The sequence below is a fragment of the Salvelinus sp. IW2-2015 genome, linkage group LG4q.1:29, assembly GCF_002910315.2.
Source record: "Salvelinus sp. IW2-2015 linkage group LG4q.1:29, ASM291031v2, whole genome shotgun sequence".
NCBI lineage: Eukaryota > Metazoa > Chordata > Actinopteri > Salmoniformes > Salmonidae > Salvelinus > Salvelinus sp. IW2-2015.
The window spans coordinates 19,991,700-20,009,637 of NC_036842.1; the positions used below are offsets into that span (position 1 = coordinate 19,991,700).

The 17,938-nt window shown below is 42.4% G+C and overlaps 1 protein-coding gene across 3 annotated transcripts in view; it reads right to left on the reverse strand.

Moving 5' to 3' along the window:
• LOC111961612 (ras-related protein Rab-14) overlaps window positions 1-16,041 on the reverse strand; it is a 25,090-nt gene extending 9,049 nt beyond the window's left edge. The window contains exons 1-5 of one of the 3 annotated variants that reach the window (XM_070442144.1): window positions 15,527-16,041; window positions 5,876-5,934; window positions 4,715-4,768; window positions 1,541-1,718; window positions 659-725 (exon numbers count right to left, since the gene is read on the reverse strand). In XM_070442144.1, the coding sequence (XP_070298245.1) occupies window positions 659-725; window positions 1,541-1,718; window positions 4,715-4,768; window positions 5,876-5,927 (351 nt within the window). In that variant the 5' untranslated portion in view covers window positions 5,928-5,934; window positions 15,527-16,041. Of the gene's footprint in view, window positions 1-658; window positions 726-1,540; window positions 1,719-4,714; window positions 4,769-5,875; window positions 5,935-15,466 lie in introns of all 3 variants that reach the window. The other 2 variants (XM_023984010.2, XM_023984011.2) reach the window with 2 other exon arrangements.
• Window positions 16,042-17,938: the final 1,897 nt, after the last annotated feature.

Consider the following 17,938-nt stretch of genomic DNA (forward strand, 5'->3'; position numbering starts at 1 on the left):
CTCCAACACTTTGTTTTTGCATTATTTAAACCAAATTTAACATGTTTCATTATTTATTTGAGACTAAATTGATTTTATTGATGTATTATATTAAGCTAAAATAAAAGTGTTCATTGTTCATTCAGTATTGTTGTAATTGTCATTATTACAAATATATATATATTAAAAAATATATATATTTTAAAAAATATATATAAATATATAAAAAAAAATTAAAATATGCTTCTTTTGGTCCTCCAATCAATCGGTATCAGCGTTGAAAAATCATAATGAATATACAACTTCCAATGCATCTGGGCACTAGTCATGTCCCATTTTCCAACGAGAGACTGTGGTCTTCGAGTACAAACAAGCCGACTGTGAGTGAGTTTAGGATGTTGACGTTGTATAAGCAAGCTAGACGCATATTCTAATCTGTACATGAAAGCAGTGTGATTTGGCCATAATCATATTAGTCAAAATGCAATTTAGAGATGGACGGGGCTCTGGGGCATCAATCAAACACACTGGGTGTGCTGCGGTGGGATACAGCAGAGACACAAAGAGCATTAGATGAGAGAATGCAAGAAAGGGGACAGGGAGACTACTTGGTAGTACATTCAACCAGATAGTGTGTTTGACAGGCAGCTAGAGAGCAGCAGTGTGAAACCATACTCACAGTATTTGGGTTGGTCAGATTTCTGGCATCAGTCAGCCAGCTGCTGAGATGGTTGTACGTACTTCTCCTGTGGAACACACACAGGGAAGAGTGGGAGTTAGTTAACCTGGCGGCAGGTCGGGACAAAACAGTGTGCCACATCATAAGTGGGATCAAAGGAGTGGCCGTGACGAATGGAGAAATGTTCCTGGGTCTGTATCTATATATATATCCTTTCACTAATAGAATAAACTTTCTGATATCGCTTACTGATTCTTCAGTTTTGACAACAGTTCTTACAGGCCGAGACACGGGTGTCAATATGGAACGCTAAAATTAGGCTAGGGAGCAATCGAATCCCAATTCATAAAACAGAGGCAATGATATGCTGCATAGACACTACTATTAGTGGGAAAACTACAATATAGAAATACTGCAATACTTAAAGCTTTACTCTGAGCCTATGCTTTCTATGAGAGGAGACAGACATTCCACTGTTAGTTTAGATGGCCACTGATACATTCTCACAGTTTGGGGGGAGGAAGGTGGGGAGGGCAACAGGATGCAGACACCATGTTTGTTCAGGAAGAGAGGGGCACACTTTATGCCATCTGCCCCTTTTCCTTTCCTTTGTCTCGCACACAGACATATAGGCCTACAGACCGAGAGCAATCTGACTAGTACAGCTAACAGGGTGGGTTGTGTATTGTAGAACAAACTGAGGGGACTAGGTGGGAGTAGGATGAAGTTGGCCCGAGATGCTTATCGGAGGCCAGTTCTTTTTTATTTTCTGTATGGTTTGAGCTAGGATTGGGGAAGGGTAATTTGACCCTAGCTTTTTGCCTACAGGCAGCTTCTACCTGGAGCATCAAGGTTCGTGCACATCGGCGTGTGTGCGCGTACCTGGTGATGTCGTAGACCATGAGTGCGCCCGCGGCCCCCCTGTAGTAACTACGCGTGACGGCCCTGAAGCGCTCCTGGCCCGCCGTGTCCCAGATCTGCAGCTTGATCTTCTGGCCGCTCACCTCGATTATCCTCGTGCCAAACTCCACGCCAATCGTATGGGGGCAGTCCGCCATGACTGGAGGAGACAGAAAGATGGGGAAAAGGCACTGGTTGTTTGGCTAGGCAAGGAGGAATCTAATGAGGTTCCCCTAAAACCTCCAGAAATGTATTTAAATCAAACATGGCAGTGGAATTAATTCAATCTCACTTTAACAAGAGTCATAAGGAGCCTCAATGGAATGAACTGAACTACATCTCCCATCATGCAAGACTGACTCAGTAGACATAACACTTCCTCAGCCTGCCTTGTCTCCCTCCCTACTCTCCCTTCTCTCTGGAGTGTGATTAGATCAGATTGCTGTGATTAACCTGCTCTCTACTCCACTTATGCCGGGTGTACACTACACGACTTCCAAAAACCTAACGTCACTGAGCCTCTCACATTAAACCACTATCTTTCCTATAATTTATTCATCTTGACAACCATGTGGAGCAGACAGGGGGGCACAGCTTTCATATGTTCTTATGTTCTGAGCAAGGAACTTAAGTTAGCTTTTTTACATGGCACTTTTACTTTCTCCTCCAACACAGATTTTGCATTATTTAAACCAAATTGAACATGTTTCATTATGTATTTGAGACTAAATTGATTTTATTTATATTAAGGTGAAATAAAAAGTGTTCATTGTTCATTCAGTATTGTTGTATTTGTCATTATTACAAATATATATATATATATATTTTTAAAACAGCCCGATTAATCGGTATCAGCTATTTTTGGTCCTCCAATAATCGGTATCGAAAAATCGTAATCGGTCGACCTCTACTTGAAATATTTTGCCTGTGAACAGAGGTATAAAATATATAATATTTGCTTGTGAACAGAGGTGTAATGATTTGACACTGGCTTTGGTTAAAGGCAAGTACAAATGCATACTAGTAGTCACATTCTGGGTGATGTGATACAACGTCTGGTGAACTCTCATTGGCTATTGCTGGTCACCACGCTCAAAAATGTTCATTGCACATCTCGCACTACAAGGTAGGGTGGCAGGTAGCCTAGTGGTAAGTGAAAGGTCGCTGGTCCGAATACCCGAACCGACAACGTGAAGAGTATGTTGATGTTCCTTTGAGCAAGGCACTTAACTCTAATTAGCTCCATGGGCGCCGTACTACTATGGCTGACCCTGTAAAACAACACCTTTCACTGCACAATTTATGTGACAATACATTTTAAAAAGCATTGCCGATTGTGCTGATAAAATCAAGCATTTGAATATATCGGCATGTCTGGGACTACTCAAATACGGGATCGGTAGCCCTCAGATTGTGTCTCTAACCCACTCACATTAAACGACCGCCGGTGATGGCCGCATGCCCCGAGTAGGCAACGACATGGGGATTTTGTCTCCGATCTCAAAAACTTGTCTGGGACAGCTTAATCAGGGCCAAAAGCATGTAGTGTACACCCAGCTTTACTGTAACTACACTCCCTCCTTCCCCTGCTCAATCTCTCTCTCGCTATAAACTACCATACAGAACAGCCTTCCTGTGACACAGCTAGCACTAACTGAAAGTATTAACAGAACCCATACAGAACGACACAGGCACATCCAACCACACAGAAAAATCAGGTCCGCTCTTGATCGTATACAGACACTTCACCTCCATTGTGAGGCAACAGAGAAGGCAGTTGGTATCAATTTCAGACTGGCTGATCTGCCAGTTGGTTTTTACCACCTGCGTTTCAATTTTACCCAGCGGCAGGGAGGAAGCCTTCAAACCTGACATTCAGCACTGACAAAGCAGCAGCCTGTTTGTTCAGAGTCTATGGGCCACTTGTATGACAGACTGAGCCGTGCAGGATGAGATGTGAGATAGACCAATGAGGAGCAGAGCATCTGCACTTACTGCTGCTAAAACTGCCATAAAAAAAAAAAAAACATAGCCAGGCGCTAAAATAGAACTTGGTTCTATATTTGACACTTGACGCCCTGCAAGTCCTGCCTCTCCCGTCTACTAAATGGTTTTAGGAGTATATACCCACGTGGGTGATTGAAAGATGAACTGAGGTCCACACTCCATTCCAGTAGGTAGTGGTAACGGACTTTAAAAGTTGGTTGCCAACCACCATATAAAGAAAATAACTAGCTAGAAACGAATGAATTAATCCGAATAATTATCGGAGTAGAGAACACACGATTTTGTGTGACTCAAAAATTCTACAAAGATCCAGAAAAAAATAACTAGTGCATTTCAGGTAAAATAACAACCCAATGTTAATGTCGAAGGACAAATTCGCTAGCAACAGCAAGCTAGCTAGCTAAATGGCCATGAATGTTTGTATTTCGACCTGTCCTCTAATTAATATAGTTGGTTCAGAGTTCGTGTTGCTATTTCTTTCTAAAAAAAATTATCCCCTTTTCTCCCCAATTTTTGTGGTATCCAATTGCTAGTAATTACTATCTTGTCTCATCGCTACAACTCCCGTACGGGCTCGGGAGAGACGAAGGTCGAAAGCCACGCGTCCTCCGAAGCACAACCCAACCAAGCCGCACTGCTTCTTAACACAGCGCGCCTCCAACCCGGAAGCCAGCCGCACCAATGTGTCGGAGGAAACACCGTGCACCTGGCCCCCTTGGTTAGCGCGCACTGCGCCCGGCCCGCCACAGGAGTCGCTGGAGCGCGATGAGACAAGGATATCCCTACCGGCCAAACCCTCCCTAACCCGGACGACGCTAGCCCAATTGTGCGTCGCCCCACGGACCTCCCGGTCGCGGCCGGCTGCGACAGAGCCTGGGCGCGAACCCAGAGACTCTGGTGGCGCAGCTAGCACTGCGATGCAGTGCCCTAGACCACTGCGCCACCCGGGAGGCTCGTGTTGCTATTTTAACCTGCGTGTCCTGATCGTGTCTGCAGTGGATGGACAAAATCAACATGCGCGCGATGACAGACGCAGACTCGTGCCCGGTCTAGTCAGTGTGAGGCTGATGGCATCAGAGGGGATTTAGAGTAGATTGAGTCGGAGGGTTGTGTCTGTCTGGAGTCATGGGGGAGCCGGGATGTACTTACATTTCTTCTCTGTGAACTGATGAAGCAAACACGACTTCCCTACCCCCATGTCCCCTATGGAGAGAGAGAAGGTGAGAGGTGTTAGGATCCATGTTCAATCTCAACATAACATACAAGATGGACTATAATTATTTTGCAGACTTATTTCCTATGATGTCATATCTAGGGAGTTTTCCATGACCACTTGGTCTGACCAGGAAAGACTCTGGGCCCTAGTTGTAGCAGAGAAAGAGCATATTCCCTCTCCTCTTCAGACATTATTAACAGATTCTATCTACACATGTGAGAGCACTTGAAGAGGCAGCATAAATAGGCCTGCAGGGCTTTGACTGAGTGGAAGGCTGGTATGGTTACCTCCAGTTGAGTGGGGGAAAGCAGAGCACCTTTTGTTTGTTTAGGCCTATACACTAATGTCTGCTCTAGCTATGGAGCTAAAGTGATGTGTGTAAAGTGTGTGTTTGTGTTGTATGACCACATTGATGTCTGCGTAACAGACAGCAAACAAAAGAACATGACAGAGCCTTTTGGCTGTTCTCGAACAGGTCCACAACCAGATAAACAAGGGAAATGTGTTGACATTAAGGTGTGGCTTTTAAGGCCTCAATGCACCACGGTAAACTACCTACAACTAGTTGGAGAGATGTTGAGATAGTGATTTAACTGCCCTGTTTTAAAAGGTCCCAAACAGATGGGAAAACACTATTTCGAAAAGTGGACCACCTCCACAAATGTAAGCTATTCATGCTCAATGCTCACTTTTCTTTCTGTTAGTAATTTAGACCAGACAGAAGGAGAGCAATAATGAATGTATTCATGTAATTTATTTATTACCCTGCTACTAGTACATTGTGGGTTCATTATAACAAACAGTTTAGCTTGGCTTAGGCTAGCTTCCAGGGATGAAAATGTTTCAAGTCACTTCAGGTGGTAACCTCATACTGCATCCAAATAAGCTGCTGTGATAGGGGTCATAGGTAGGGCCTGGGGTTTTAGTCTCTAGTCTCCTGATGGGAACTCTTCCAGGGCTTGTGTAGGAGAGCAGCCGTAGCGTCTCACTGAGTTGTATACTAACTGCAGCCACTGGGTGACCCACATACAGCATAGTAGTATAAATAACAAATACAAATACAGGCCTCCACTCCAGTCCCGCAGCACACTTACCGATGATAATGTATTTGAAAATGTAGGAGTAGTTGTACGGTGCGGTGGCCATCGTGGCTCTGAAAGAGAGAGAGAACGCTTAGAGGATTCAGAGACAATGTAGCCCACGTGCTGGGTGAATCAGGGTGGTGTTTGTGGGTCTATGAATCAATTCTATCTGGTATCATGCAGAAACCACACATTATCAATACATTTTGTCTGTCGACATCACTCACAATCCCATTTAATTGTACAGTGCTTGGGCTGACCACACAATTACAGTGCCTTCAGAAAGTATTCATACCCCGTAACTTTTTCCACATTTTGAGTTACAGCATGATTTCAATTGATTTCTCACCCATCTACACACAGAAACTCCATAATGACAGTGAAAACATGTTTACACATTTATTGAAAATGAAATACAGAAATCTCATTTGCTTAAGTATTCACATCCCTAGGGGTCAATACTTTGTATAAGCACCTTTGGCAGCGATTACAGCTGTGAGTATTTCTGGGTAAGTCTAAGCGCTTTCCACACCTGGATTGTGGAACATTTGCCCATTATTCAAGCTCTGTCAAATTGGTTGTTGATCATTGCTAGACAACCATTTTCAGATCTTGCCATAGATTTTTAAGTAGATTTAATTCAAAACTGTAACTCGGCCACTCAGGAACATTCACCGTCTTCTTGGTAAGCAACTCCAGTGTCGATTTGGCTTTGTGTTTTAGGTTATTGTCCTGCTGAAAGGTGAATTAATCTCCTAGTGTCTGGTGGAAAGCAGACTCAACCAGGTTTTCCTCTAGGATTTTGCTTAGCTCCATTCCGTTTCTTTTTTATCCTGAAAAACTGTGTTGGATTTGCCCCAAACATAACACTTTATATTCAGGACAAAAAGTGAATTGCTTTGCCACCTTTTTTGCACTATTACTTTAATGCAAACAGGATGCATGTTTTGGAATATCTTTGTATTCTGTAAAGGCTTCTGACTTTTCACTTTGTTAATTAGGTTAGTATTTGAGTAACTACAATGTTGTTGATCCATACTCAGAGTTTAATGGCTTTGATAGGAGATAACTAACTGTTTAAAGTCACCATTGGCCTCATGGTGAAATCCCTGAGAGGTTTCCTTCCTCTCCAGTAACTGAGTTAGGAAGGACGCCTGTATCTTTGTAGTGGCTGGGTGAATCGATACACCAATAGGTGTCCTTTGCGAAGCATTGGTAAACCTCTATGGTCTTTGTGGTTGAATCGGTGTTTGAAATTCACTGCTCGACTGAGGGACCTTACAGATAATTGTATGTGAGGGGTACAGAGATGAGGCAGACTTTTTAATCACTATTATTACACACAGAGTGAGTTCATGCTACTTATGTGACTTAAGCAAATGTTTACTCCTGAACTTATTTAGGCTTGCCAATAACAAAAGGGGTTGAATACTTATTGACTCAATATATTTCAGCTTTTCATTTTTAACTAATAAAAAATAAAATTGAGAAACAACTCCCCTGACATTATGGGGTATTGTGTGTAGGCCAGTGACAATTTTTAAATTCAGGATGTAACAACAAATTGTGGAAAAAGTCAAGGGGTGTGAATACTTTCTGAAGGAACTTTCTCTACTGCAGCATTGTGTCTAGCTGCTCACCACTGCAACATTGGGCCTATAGATTTAGCAATATGGTCAGGAAAGAATTGTCACCATGTCTCAGAACGTACTATACAGACAGAGCAGCTGGTTTGCTGTCTGAGAAATAAACAGAATTCTAGGTAGTATGAATCATTCCTGATTTCTCAAGATTCCCGTCATGTGATTTCTCAGTTAGACGGCAGGCCCAGCACCACTGATCTCTCAAACATATGGGTAGGATTCAACCTAGTCTCAAAAACCCCACCCTAGGCAACAGTAACTAGGGTCTGGTTTCAATGATGGACTCCTTTGGCAACTTCGATAAAGGAAAAATATTTTTCAGGGGTGGGTGCTCTTCAGACAGACAACTCTCCCAACAAATCACAAGGCAGACATGCTAGAACGCTGCGATCTGAAACCAAAACTTTACAAGCTAAACCTTTAGAGGTTTTAGTAAAGGTAGTAGTTGAGGCAAACTAGCCACTTGTGAAATGCACTCATTAAAGTAACCTCTGATCCCTTTTGCTAGATTATTTGGTATTTTATTCAAGCGGATAAGGTAGTGACATCGGCAGTAATGTAGTTGCTCTATGCCAAAAGAGTCCATCATTGAAACCAGCCCGTAGTCACTGTTGCGCCTAGGGTCTGGTTTTTGAGACTAGATTCAACACAGCTGGAGATGAAACCATCAGATAGCAATGTATCTGACCACAAAGTCAACATATATATATATATGAAATGCATCTACACGGCCTAACCAAACCAATGTCTGTCCATCAAATCAGCATGAAGTCATCAAGCTTCAGACAACTGACACTGGCTTCGTCCCAATTAGGCCATCTCTTGTTCCTCCCAAAGTGTGCACTTGTTCACTGCCCTTCATTGATTTGAAAGGAAATGACTGGAATAAAAAAAATATGGTGGAAACTCCCTCTAGCCCATGCCTCCACCAATCTAATTATTTTAGATTTGATGGAAGTAGTGAACAAGTAGTGAACAAGGAAATATAATTTGGAGTCGGGACGTACTCTGTGGGCAGGTTGTGTAAAAGGACTAGACAATGGCCTAAGCCTAGATGAGGAAGCGAGGCCAAACAAGTACTCTCAGGGAGGCTGCAAAATCAGGCTGAGGCTCATCATAGATCACACACACGGAGAGGGCCTGTCCGGGGAGTTATTCCAAGATGCCTTAATCCTACTTACAACAGTACTATGGACTGTAACAAGAGGAGATGCAGTAGAGCCAGACTCCTCGTTATTACCGTCCCATGATGAACCTACAATCTGTAGTTTTCCATTACAATTAGGGATATGACAAACGGACAATTTTGCTTAACATTTAAACCAGGGGTTGGAAGCGAAATTGTTTTCTATTAGTTTCATTCTTAACAGAAACAATTTATTTTGTTCCTTGAAATTTTGCGATCGGGGAGAGAGCGAGAGGGTGGAGGAGCCGAGGAGGAGGCTTTGCTTGAAGTGCTGGGCATCTTATGACATGCATTATCTGAATTAGACCCACAGAATTATACCTACGAAGGAGCGGCTTCTATGGAGAAACTTTGAATGTCTTTGAACTTCCAAGCAGAGCAAGCTAGCTAACAAGCTTGTGTGTGCAGAGCGTAACCAGAATTAAAATAAACACGTCTTACATTTTTGTAGTTAATAAACCCAATTTGAAATGTGATAACTATAGTTTCCTTAATTAGCATTGAAAAAGTTGGTCCATTGTTCTCTAATTAAAAACCTCTATCCCTAATTTCTGAATCACGCTTGTAACGTCAGTAGACTACAGTAGCCTATGCTTCGGAGAAGGTGGAAGCCTACACACGCACTGGCAAATATTTTCAGCTAGCAGGCAGACACTGCAATAAGTTTGAGTGACAGAGTGAAGGCATTGCATTTGTTGTGTTTTTTGGTGGCCTAAAAAAAAGAAAATTTAAGTTAAAAGAATGTTATTAACCGGTTTCCATGCTTTTAAAATAACGGTTCTGTTACAGAACAGTATAGATCACTTACGTTCCCGGTTCTGATCCTCAATTTTGGTTCCAACCCCTGGTTTAAAAACAGACATTATTTTTTGTTTGTCTGTAAAGGAATACCGCTTCTGAAGCTGGACAAACGTCCATCACTAGGCAACCAGAATTGTCAATCAAATAATCTCAAACTGTCTGTGCATAGACTTTCTGCCTGCACGCAGACAACCCTCTCCTAAAACCCTCTCCTAAAAAATGACTTTAAAGTTAGTTAAATACAGTGACTTACCAAGACATTCACTAGAAACAAAAAATCTTCTGCTAGGAATCGACTCCTAAAGATTCCGTTTTTTGGAACAGAGGAGACTTATTAGCCGCCGTACTTCCGAGAACGGAGAGCCGTCCACTCTAGGAGCTCAGATACAATAATTGAATATCCAACGTTTGGACAGACAAGCCTTCTTCATCAGGGTATAATGACAAACACTCCGGGTCACTAGTTTATATAGTGTCAAAGGACACACACAGGTGTCTGTAATCATGGCCGGGTGCGGCCTGACATTGGTTAATTCTCAGATATAAACAGAACATGAATGGATAGCATATGATCATAGATACAATGTGGCTACATAGGCCTACAAACATTTACAATGAATAGCAAAATCACAATGACCACAAGAATGGCTTCAGATCAAAGTCTACGTTGAGACCGTACTTCCGAGAACAAACACTTGCATCTTTCATAGCGAGCTAGCGAGGGACAGAGAGCGAGCGGGGAGAGGCACAGTATAGGCAGGTCAACCACCAGGCAATGTCTCGCAACTTCAGTAAAGCAGGGCCTATCATCAAAGAATAGGCTAATATATTCTACACGCAACAGACCGAAGACTAATGATGCGAGTGTGTTTAGTGATGAGAGAGCAGGCGAGCAAGCTGCAATGTGATTTAAAATTTTGAGGGGGGAAAAACCCCTTATTTTTCCATCATGACAAAGATAGAGAACTTCTCTGGAGATGTAGCCTAATCTCACTCAATGAAAGCTAGAACTGCATAGCACCAAATAGGTGTTTATGTTGGGGTTGTTCATTATCATTATGCACCATGTTCAATGGAGTGTTTCCTAGCCATGGGGGCTCCCACTCTGCCTCATAAACCTCAAGCAACAAACTGCTCTGAGGACTCTCACAGATAGTCTGAGTAAAAGGGGTGTGACAGTAGTTTACAGAGGAGTCAGTCCACCTCAAAAAGCACAAGGAGACTCACCTTTCCATAGAGGGGTTATAAAAGTTACTACGGCCAAACCGGTCGGGCGCTACAGACATTTTTGTGAGAAGACCGATTTTCAGGATGGCTCATGGTCTGACAAACACTGCTCTAGCTCTGCCACCTTTCACCTCAGACGTGGAAGGGTGACATCGGCGGATTGAGACACAGCCCATGCAACAAAAAAAAACATGTCTCTAGCTTAAAACTATCAGATTTTGATGGGGATTTTTTTCTAGGGGGTTAAATGGATAACATTTTCTTTGCAACTTTGGGTAAAAAGCTTTTGCTCATGATGAAAATGCTTTGTGTGGTCGAGCCAGTCCTCCATGAAAGCAATTCAGCTTGTCCTTCAACCCAACTTGACCTTGAATAGTCAAAAATGGCAGCTCTCTGAGAGGGCTATCTGTATGGCGCAATTCTCATATGAAGACTTTTCTTACAAGCCCAAACTTTGATGGAGAAATCAGCTAGTGACTAAAATGTTGTGACAAATCTAATAAAATACAATTGTAAACCATTGTATGGCAGTTGTATGTTTTTCAATCAAATTCTAAGAAAATGTAGTGTGATTAGTGACATTTACCATTACACCCAACCCCATTGGAAAACACTATACAATGTGTGTTTGGGATTTTTACCATTGAAGACCATAACATCGAAACCATTATAACTGATTTAGTTTAATGGGTTTGCTTGTTTCCCAATTGCCAAGAATGGTATAACTTTTCTTCTGGTTAGGCTATATTGATCTGACATCCTCTTCAGTAATCTGTGTCTTAATTTTTAATCACAGTGCTTATAGCATCAGACAAGCTCATATAGTTGCTTTTATTCAAACATATATGGAAAAATACGCGTCTCGGTCGACCAATATTTATTTATTTTTGGGGGGGGGGGGGGGACAGCACACACACACACAGTCATGCACATCTGAAGAATATATTCTGCGGGGCAATCGGATTAAATACATAGGCTAGAGAATATTCAACAACAAAGTTCAAGTTGAAGACAGTCTTGTTTATGAATACATGATCAGACTTGAGGGCTGCGTTCTGACGACGATCAATCCCATTGCAAAATTCACTTGTAAGTAATGCAGTCTAACACTGGAGTTTGAGAGCTGACATCTGTAATGCAAGTAGAATTCAAATTCATCCACCCTGGATAGTAGCCTATAAAGTACAACCTGTGAATACCAGTGACTAAGTAATCTATTATCATGGTAATCCCAGTGTCCGATTTTGTTTCCCTCTATCCGGGAAATTCCTCTTTAGCCTGTGGTTAAGTACACAGTAGTTATAACGGCATTGCAGTTAAAGCAGGTTTGGAGATTCAAATCGCTATGCAACAGAGCCTGGTGCCAACCAGAAAAAGAGCTGTGATATGGCCTGCTGTTCAACGACCAAGTTTTCCTGCTAAACAATTTAGCACTATGACAAATGCTTCTGTTTTGCGCTAGGGTGAATTGAGAGAAGATGGGAGAAGGTGAAAGACAGAAGTAGAAAGTGAAAAGGAGACCGGGGAGCAGGATGAAGAAAAGGGATGCTCTCATTGTGATATGCAGAGGCAGATTGAGTAAACTACACAGGGAAGAGAGAGCAGCGTCGTCCAGAACAGAAGTGAGTGGATGCGTGCTAATCGGCTGAGTGGGGTAATTCCAGGTCAAGGTGTCATCTAACCCTTTTCCTCTCAGTACGTGGTTGGTCAGAGACCCTTGGGTGCCACACATCCCTGCAGCAAAACACTCCCCTTTGCAGCTCTAGCTGCTTGAAAAACAATAGTGCAGAGAGTTCAGAAGAGAAGTTGTGGGGTAAACAAGGACAAAGGCAATTGATGAGGTAGGGGAAATCATGTACTTAGGGTGTGGGATTTGATACACTGACCGTGACGTGGTCTACCACACCCGACTGCTTTTCTAAGGAACCCATTTAAAAACTGGTGGTAAAAACCCTATTCCCCTGCTGTTAACCACCACCACAACTGCGTCAGTGGTGTTTGAGGTCCTGACTACCTGCTTGCCTTGCTGCTAACCTGACTGCCACCCCCCACATGACCCTCTTATGTGGTGCCACCAGGCTCATGTGTGAGAGTTTCTCCATAAGGCGGCAACTATACGACTACAAGAGCCGCACACACACACAAACACGTATATTCTGGACACTAACGCTAGGCCTACTCCTTCTTTGGGTAAATGACAGGGGAAAACTCCCCTTTTCCTGAGTGAAGCCCAGGTGAAGTATCCATCCAAGGAGAGGGCGATTGAGAGCAGCATGTGACCAAACTGCAGTCTCAATGCTTATCCATCCACTCGCACCGATTCATAAAACAGAGAGCTGTCACCCCTTTCTTTTTAAATCACATCCATTTCCTGTTGTTGAACAAATATAAAATCGGTGTCACACACACATATGGGCTGTTTGCGCTCTTCTCTGACTCTTTGCCATATTGTTATGCTGTCACACAACATCCAAATCCTGTGGTAAATTGCACATGCCTTTGGATTGTGATCAGAACCAAAGGCAGAGATGGAATGGACAAAACACTTGCAGAACGTGGGTTTAATCAACACACATACAGTGCATTTCTTTTCATTTACTCTGTGATGTGCAATTGTAATAAGGGATTTAAAATAAAATTCAAGGCCAAGAAAATACCAAATGCCTCTGCTCATGTGACACAGATGAGTATCTTTCATATGATGACACTTCTACATGAATACATTCATATTCCACCCTAATCAATGCCTAATTTGTATCATAACAAATAAATATTTCTGTGATTATGAGCCAATAAGGGCTGGCTGAGACGAGGCCTAGATAAGGATGCATGGTGTGTGTGTGTGGGGGGGGGGGGGGGGGGTATTATATGTCGGAATATTATTGTTTTGACAATATCATGTTTGCGTTAGTTGGCTGTACCTGCACCAAAACTCCAGTATTTTTCCTTCGTAGCTTGTTCACCATCTTTCTAAATAGGAAGCCAATTTGTTTTTCCTCATGGCTCTCCCTTGTCCCTCTGCAGAATACTTATGGTGAGCAATATGTTTGGAACATCGAATCGCAATAAAATCACAATATAGAATCGTAATACATATATCAGTACCTAAGTATCGTGATAATATTGTATCGTGAGGTCCCTGGCAATTCCCAGCTCTAGTCATCTGTGTGATTACTGGCAGGCTGAGCTACTGAACAAATATATAAATGCAACATGTAAAGTGTTGGTCCCATTTTCATGAGTTGAAATAAAAGATCCCAGAAATGTTCCATACGCGCACAAAAAAAAAAATGTGCGCACCAATTTTTTTAGATCCTTGTTAGTGAGCATTTCCCCTTTGCCAAGATAATCCATCCATCTGACAGGTGTGGCATATCAAGTAGCTGATTAAACAGCATGATCATTACACATGTGCACCTTGCGCTGGGGACAATAAAAGGCCACTAAAATGTGCAGTTGTGTCACACAACACAATGACACAAATGTTTTGAGGGAGTGTGCAATTGGCATGCTGACTGCAGGAATGTCCAACAGAGCTGTTGTCAGAGAATTTAATGTTAACTTCTCTACCATACGCCACCTCCAACATGTAATAATGTCCTTTTGTGGGGGGGAAAAAAGTATAATTCTGAATGGCTGGGCCTGGCTCCCCAGTGGGTGGGCCTACAGCCTCCCAGGCCCACCCATGTGAAATCCATAGAGTAGGGCCTATTGAATTTATTTCCTTCTATGAACTGTAACTCAGTAAAATCTTTGAAATTTTTCACTTCATATTTTTGTTCAGTAAGTTATATATGATGAATGACACAATTTTGCAGAACAATACAGTTGGCTTGTGACTGATCTTTGACAATTCAAGTAGCTACACATTTGATTATAGCTAGCTACATGAGATGAAAAGGTTGACAAACGAATTTGGCTAAGGACTCAGCACCATCCATCAGCTGGCCATGGGTGGCTACCTAGCTGTTAGGCTAACTGGTTTTGTTAACACAAACCGTGGCAATGTCAGTTGGTGTCTGTTGAGATAGGTGGCTAGCTAACATCTTTATTTATTGTAGATGACTGGACGCTAAGAGAAATGTATATCTAGCTAATTCAGGCAACGGAGCTTGGAGAGAGGTGGATAACTAATTGGAGTAGCTACATTTCTAACTATGACCATAACATTGGGCCTAGTCTCGTACGTCGTTAGCTATCGTCACTGACCTGCTAGCTAGCAAGCTAACTAGCCAGCTAGAAACAAACTAGCTAATCATAATGCGTGTCATCATTTATTGGCTCTACAAATAGGTAGCTAGATAGCTATGTCGGTCAAAAAGACAGTAACGTTACCATGATAACTCTAACATAAACTAACTACATTATGTGAAATGTTGCGCCAACAATTGTGATAGGTACTTAACATTAGCCAACTTACTCTTCCGGTCAGCTAGCTAACTACTGATACTAGATAGTTACATAAATTCAACAGCCTGTTCCCGAAATACAGATAGACCGAAAACCACAATGGCTAGCCAAAACTACGGGAACTGAAGAATGGTAAAAACAAATATATACAAAGCAAAATACATCTCGTTAGATAGCCAGTAGTCACCCTTCTAGTAAACGTTGCCAATTTATCAAACTCGTTGACTAGAAACGTCAACTACTGGCTAGCTAGGCTTGACAGCTAGCTGCCATGTTAGCAAATTAGCGTAGTACGTTAGCTAGTTGTTAGTTTACTATGTAAGACAAAATGTTTACCGTTTTATAAATGTGTTATATGTGGATACGAGCACGTCTATGTCGTGTTTTTGTTCTCACCGAGAATTGTCGGTTTTATGTCTTGAGCTGCTCAGAAGGGATCTGTAGGTTATCCTGCCTGAAGTATCTGCCTTGGCTGTCTATCCAAGATGGCTGCTTGCACTGCACAGGGTTTCCTCTGTTGTATATGGGCTTCTTGGACAAAGGCACTGCGGTATAATAAGAACTGGATACTGCGTCCAAGATGTCCGCCCGTTGTTTTCAAGGTAATCTACTCACGTTCTCATACGCCAATTCATGGACCGTCTATATCCGGGTTGCATCCGGTTTATACTTATTAAGCAATAACGCCTCGATCACATTAACAGTGTTTTTGCGCAAAATAGTACATAGCATCATCTGGATATGTGTGTTACAAAGTTCAACATTCACCTTCTGCTACCATTTATGTGAAGCCGTCTATGGGTAAAGTTTGACGCATACCTTCAATAAATCCAATATATGCACCACACAGAACGCACTGCAACTGCGTCTGCAACCAATGCTGCAAGGCAAACACAGCATTCCATTGGAAATGAATGTACGTCTGGTGTACCAAACTGCAACACTGTCGGTGGGATCGAGGCGTAAGCTCCGAGGGGTGTGGTATAGGGCCAATATATGATGGCTAAGGGCTATTTCTTATGCGTAGCTCAATGCAGAGTACCCGGATACAGCCAATGGTGGTATATTGGCCATATCAAATCAAATGTATTTATAGAGCCCTTTTTACATCAGCAGATGAAAAAAGAACCCAGCCTAAAGCCCCAAGCAATGCAGATGTAGAAGCACAGTGGCTAGGAACAACTCTGTAGAAAGGCAGGAACCTAGGAAGAAACCTAGAGAGGAACCAGGCTCGGAGGGGTGGTCAGTCCTCTTCTGGTTTTGCCAGATGGAGGTTATAAGAGTACATGGCCATTAAGGCCAGATTGTTCTTCAAAATGTTGAAATGTTCATAGATGACCAGTAGGGTCAAATAATAATCACAGTGGTTTTAGAGGGTGCAACAGGTCAGTACCTCATGAGTAAATGTCAGTTGGCTTTTCATAGCCACACATTCAGAGGTCGAGACAGCAGGTGCGGTATAGAAAGGGAGAGAGAGAGAAAAAGGGAGAGTAGAAAACAGCACTGTGGAATAAGGTAGCATGTCCGGTGAACAGGTCAGAGTTCCGTAGCTGCAGGCAGAACAGTTGAAACTGGAGCAGCAGCACAAGCAGGTGGACTGGGTATAGCCAGGAGTCATCAGGCCAGGTTGTCCTGTGGCATGGTTCTATGGCTCAGGTCCTCCGGGACGGGAAGGAGAGAGAGAATTAGAGGGAGCATACTTAAATTCACACAGGACACCAGATAAAACAGGATAATTACACCAGATTTAACAGAGACCCCCACGGCCCCACCACAAACCCCTGAGGTGCCTTATTGCTATTATAAACTGGTTACCAATGTAATTAAAGCAGTAAAATACATGTTTTGTCATACCCATGGTAAACAGTCTGATATGCCACAGCTGTAAGCCAATCAGCATTCAGGGCTTAAACCACCCAGTTTATGCACACTAGTACTCATGCCGAGTTCATATGCCAGTCAGAACTGGGAAACTCAGAAATGTCCGGCTTGTTGATTCATTAAATGCGGCACGTGTATTGCTACAACCAGTTAGCAAGTTGGAAATTCCAGTGTTCCTAGTTCCTACTTGCACATGAACATGGCATCAGTGCGCACAAAGAGCAGCGACCAAGTTATCATGTCATCAAAAAACATAGCAGACTAATGCCACGTTCATGTGCTAGTCGGAACTCGGAAATGTCCAACCAGCTAACTGGTTGTAGTTATACACGTGCAGCGTTCAACGAATCAGCAAGTCTGACATTCCTGAGTTTCCTAGTTCCGACAAGCATTTGAACACGGCAATAGATGCGGTAAAGGAGTCAATGGAATGCAGACGTTCCGTTGAGCAGATTGGCGCACATTCAACAAATTTGATCTAACAAAGTGGATATTTGCCAAATCCGTCAGGATTTTTGTATTGTAACAGGTCCACAATGTGGTTAATTAAGTCCGGCTGTGAGTGATGGAAAAAAATTAGGCCTCAGCAGCAATTATTTGAATAATTAAATGGATGGTTTGTGCACAAAGGGGATGACTAAAGTGTCTTAGGAATTTTCAAACCTGACTTCTCTATGTGGCAGTGTATGGAAATTGTCTTTCTGGGTCGGGCGTCAGTTAAACTGCGCTACCGAAGCTAAACTGTAAGAGCAGTCGAAATCGTAGTAAGTCATAATTATGAGATAGAAAGCCATATTTATGAGATAGTAAGTTGTTATGAGATATGTTAGCCATAATTATGAGATAGTAAGTCAATAATGAAATAATAAGTCATAATTATGAGACAGTAAGTCATTATTATGAGATACATTTAGGCAATCTGTATCA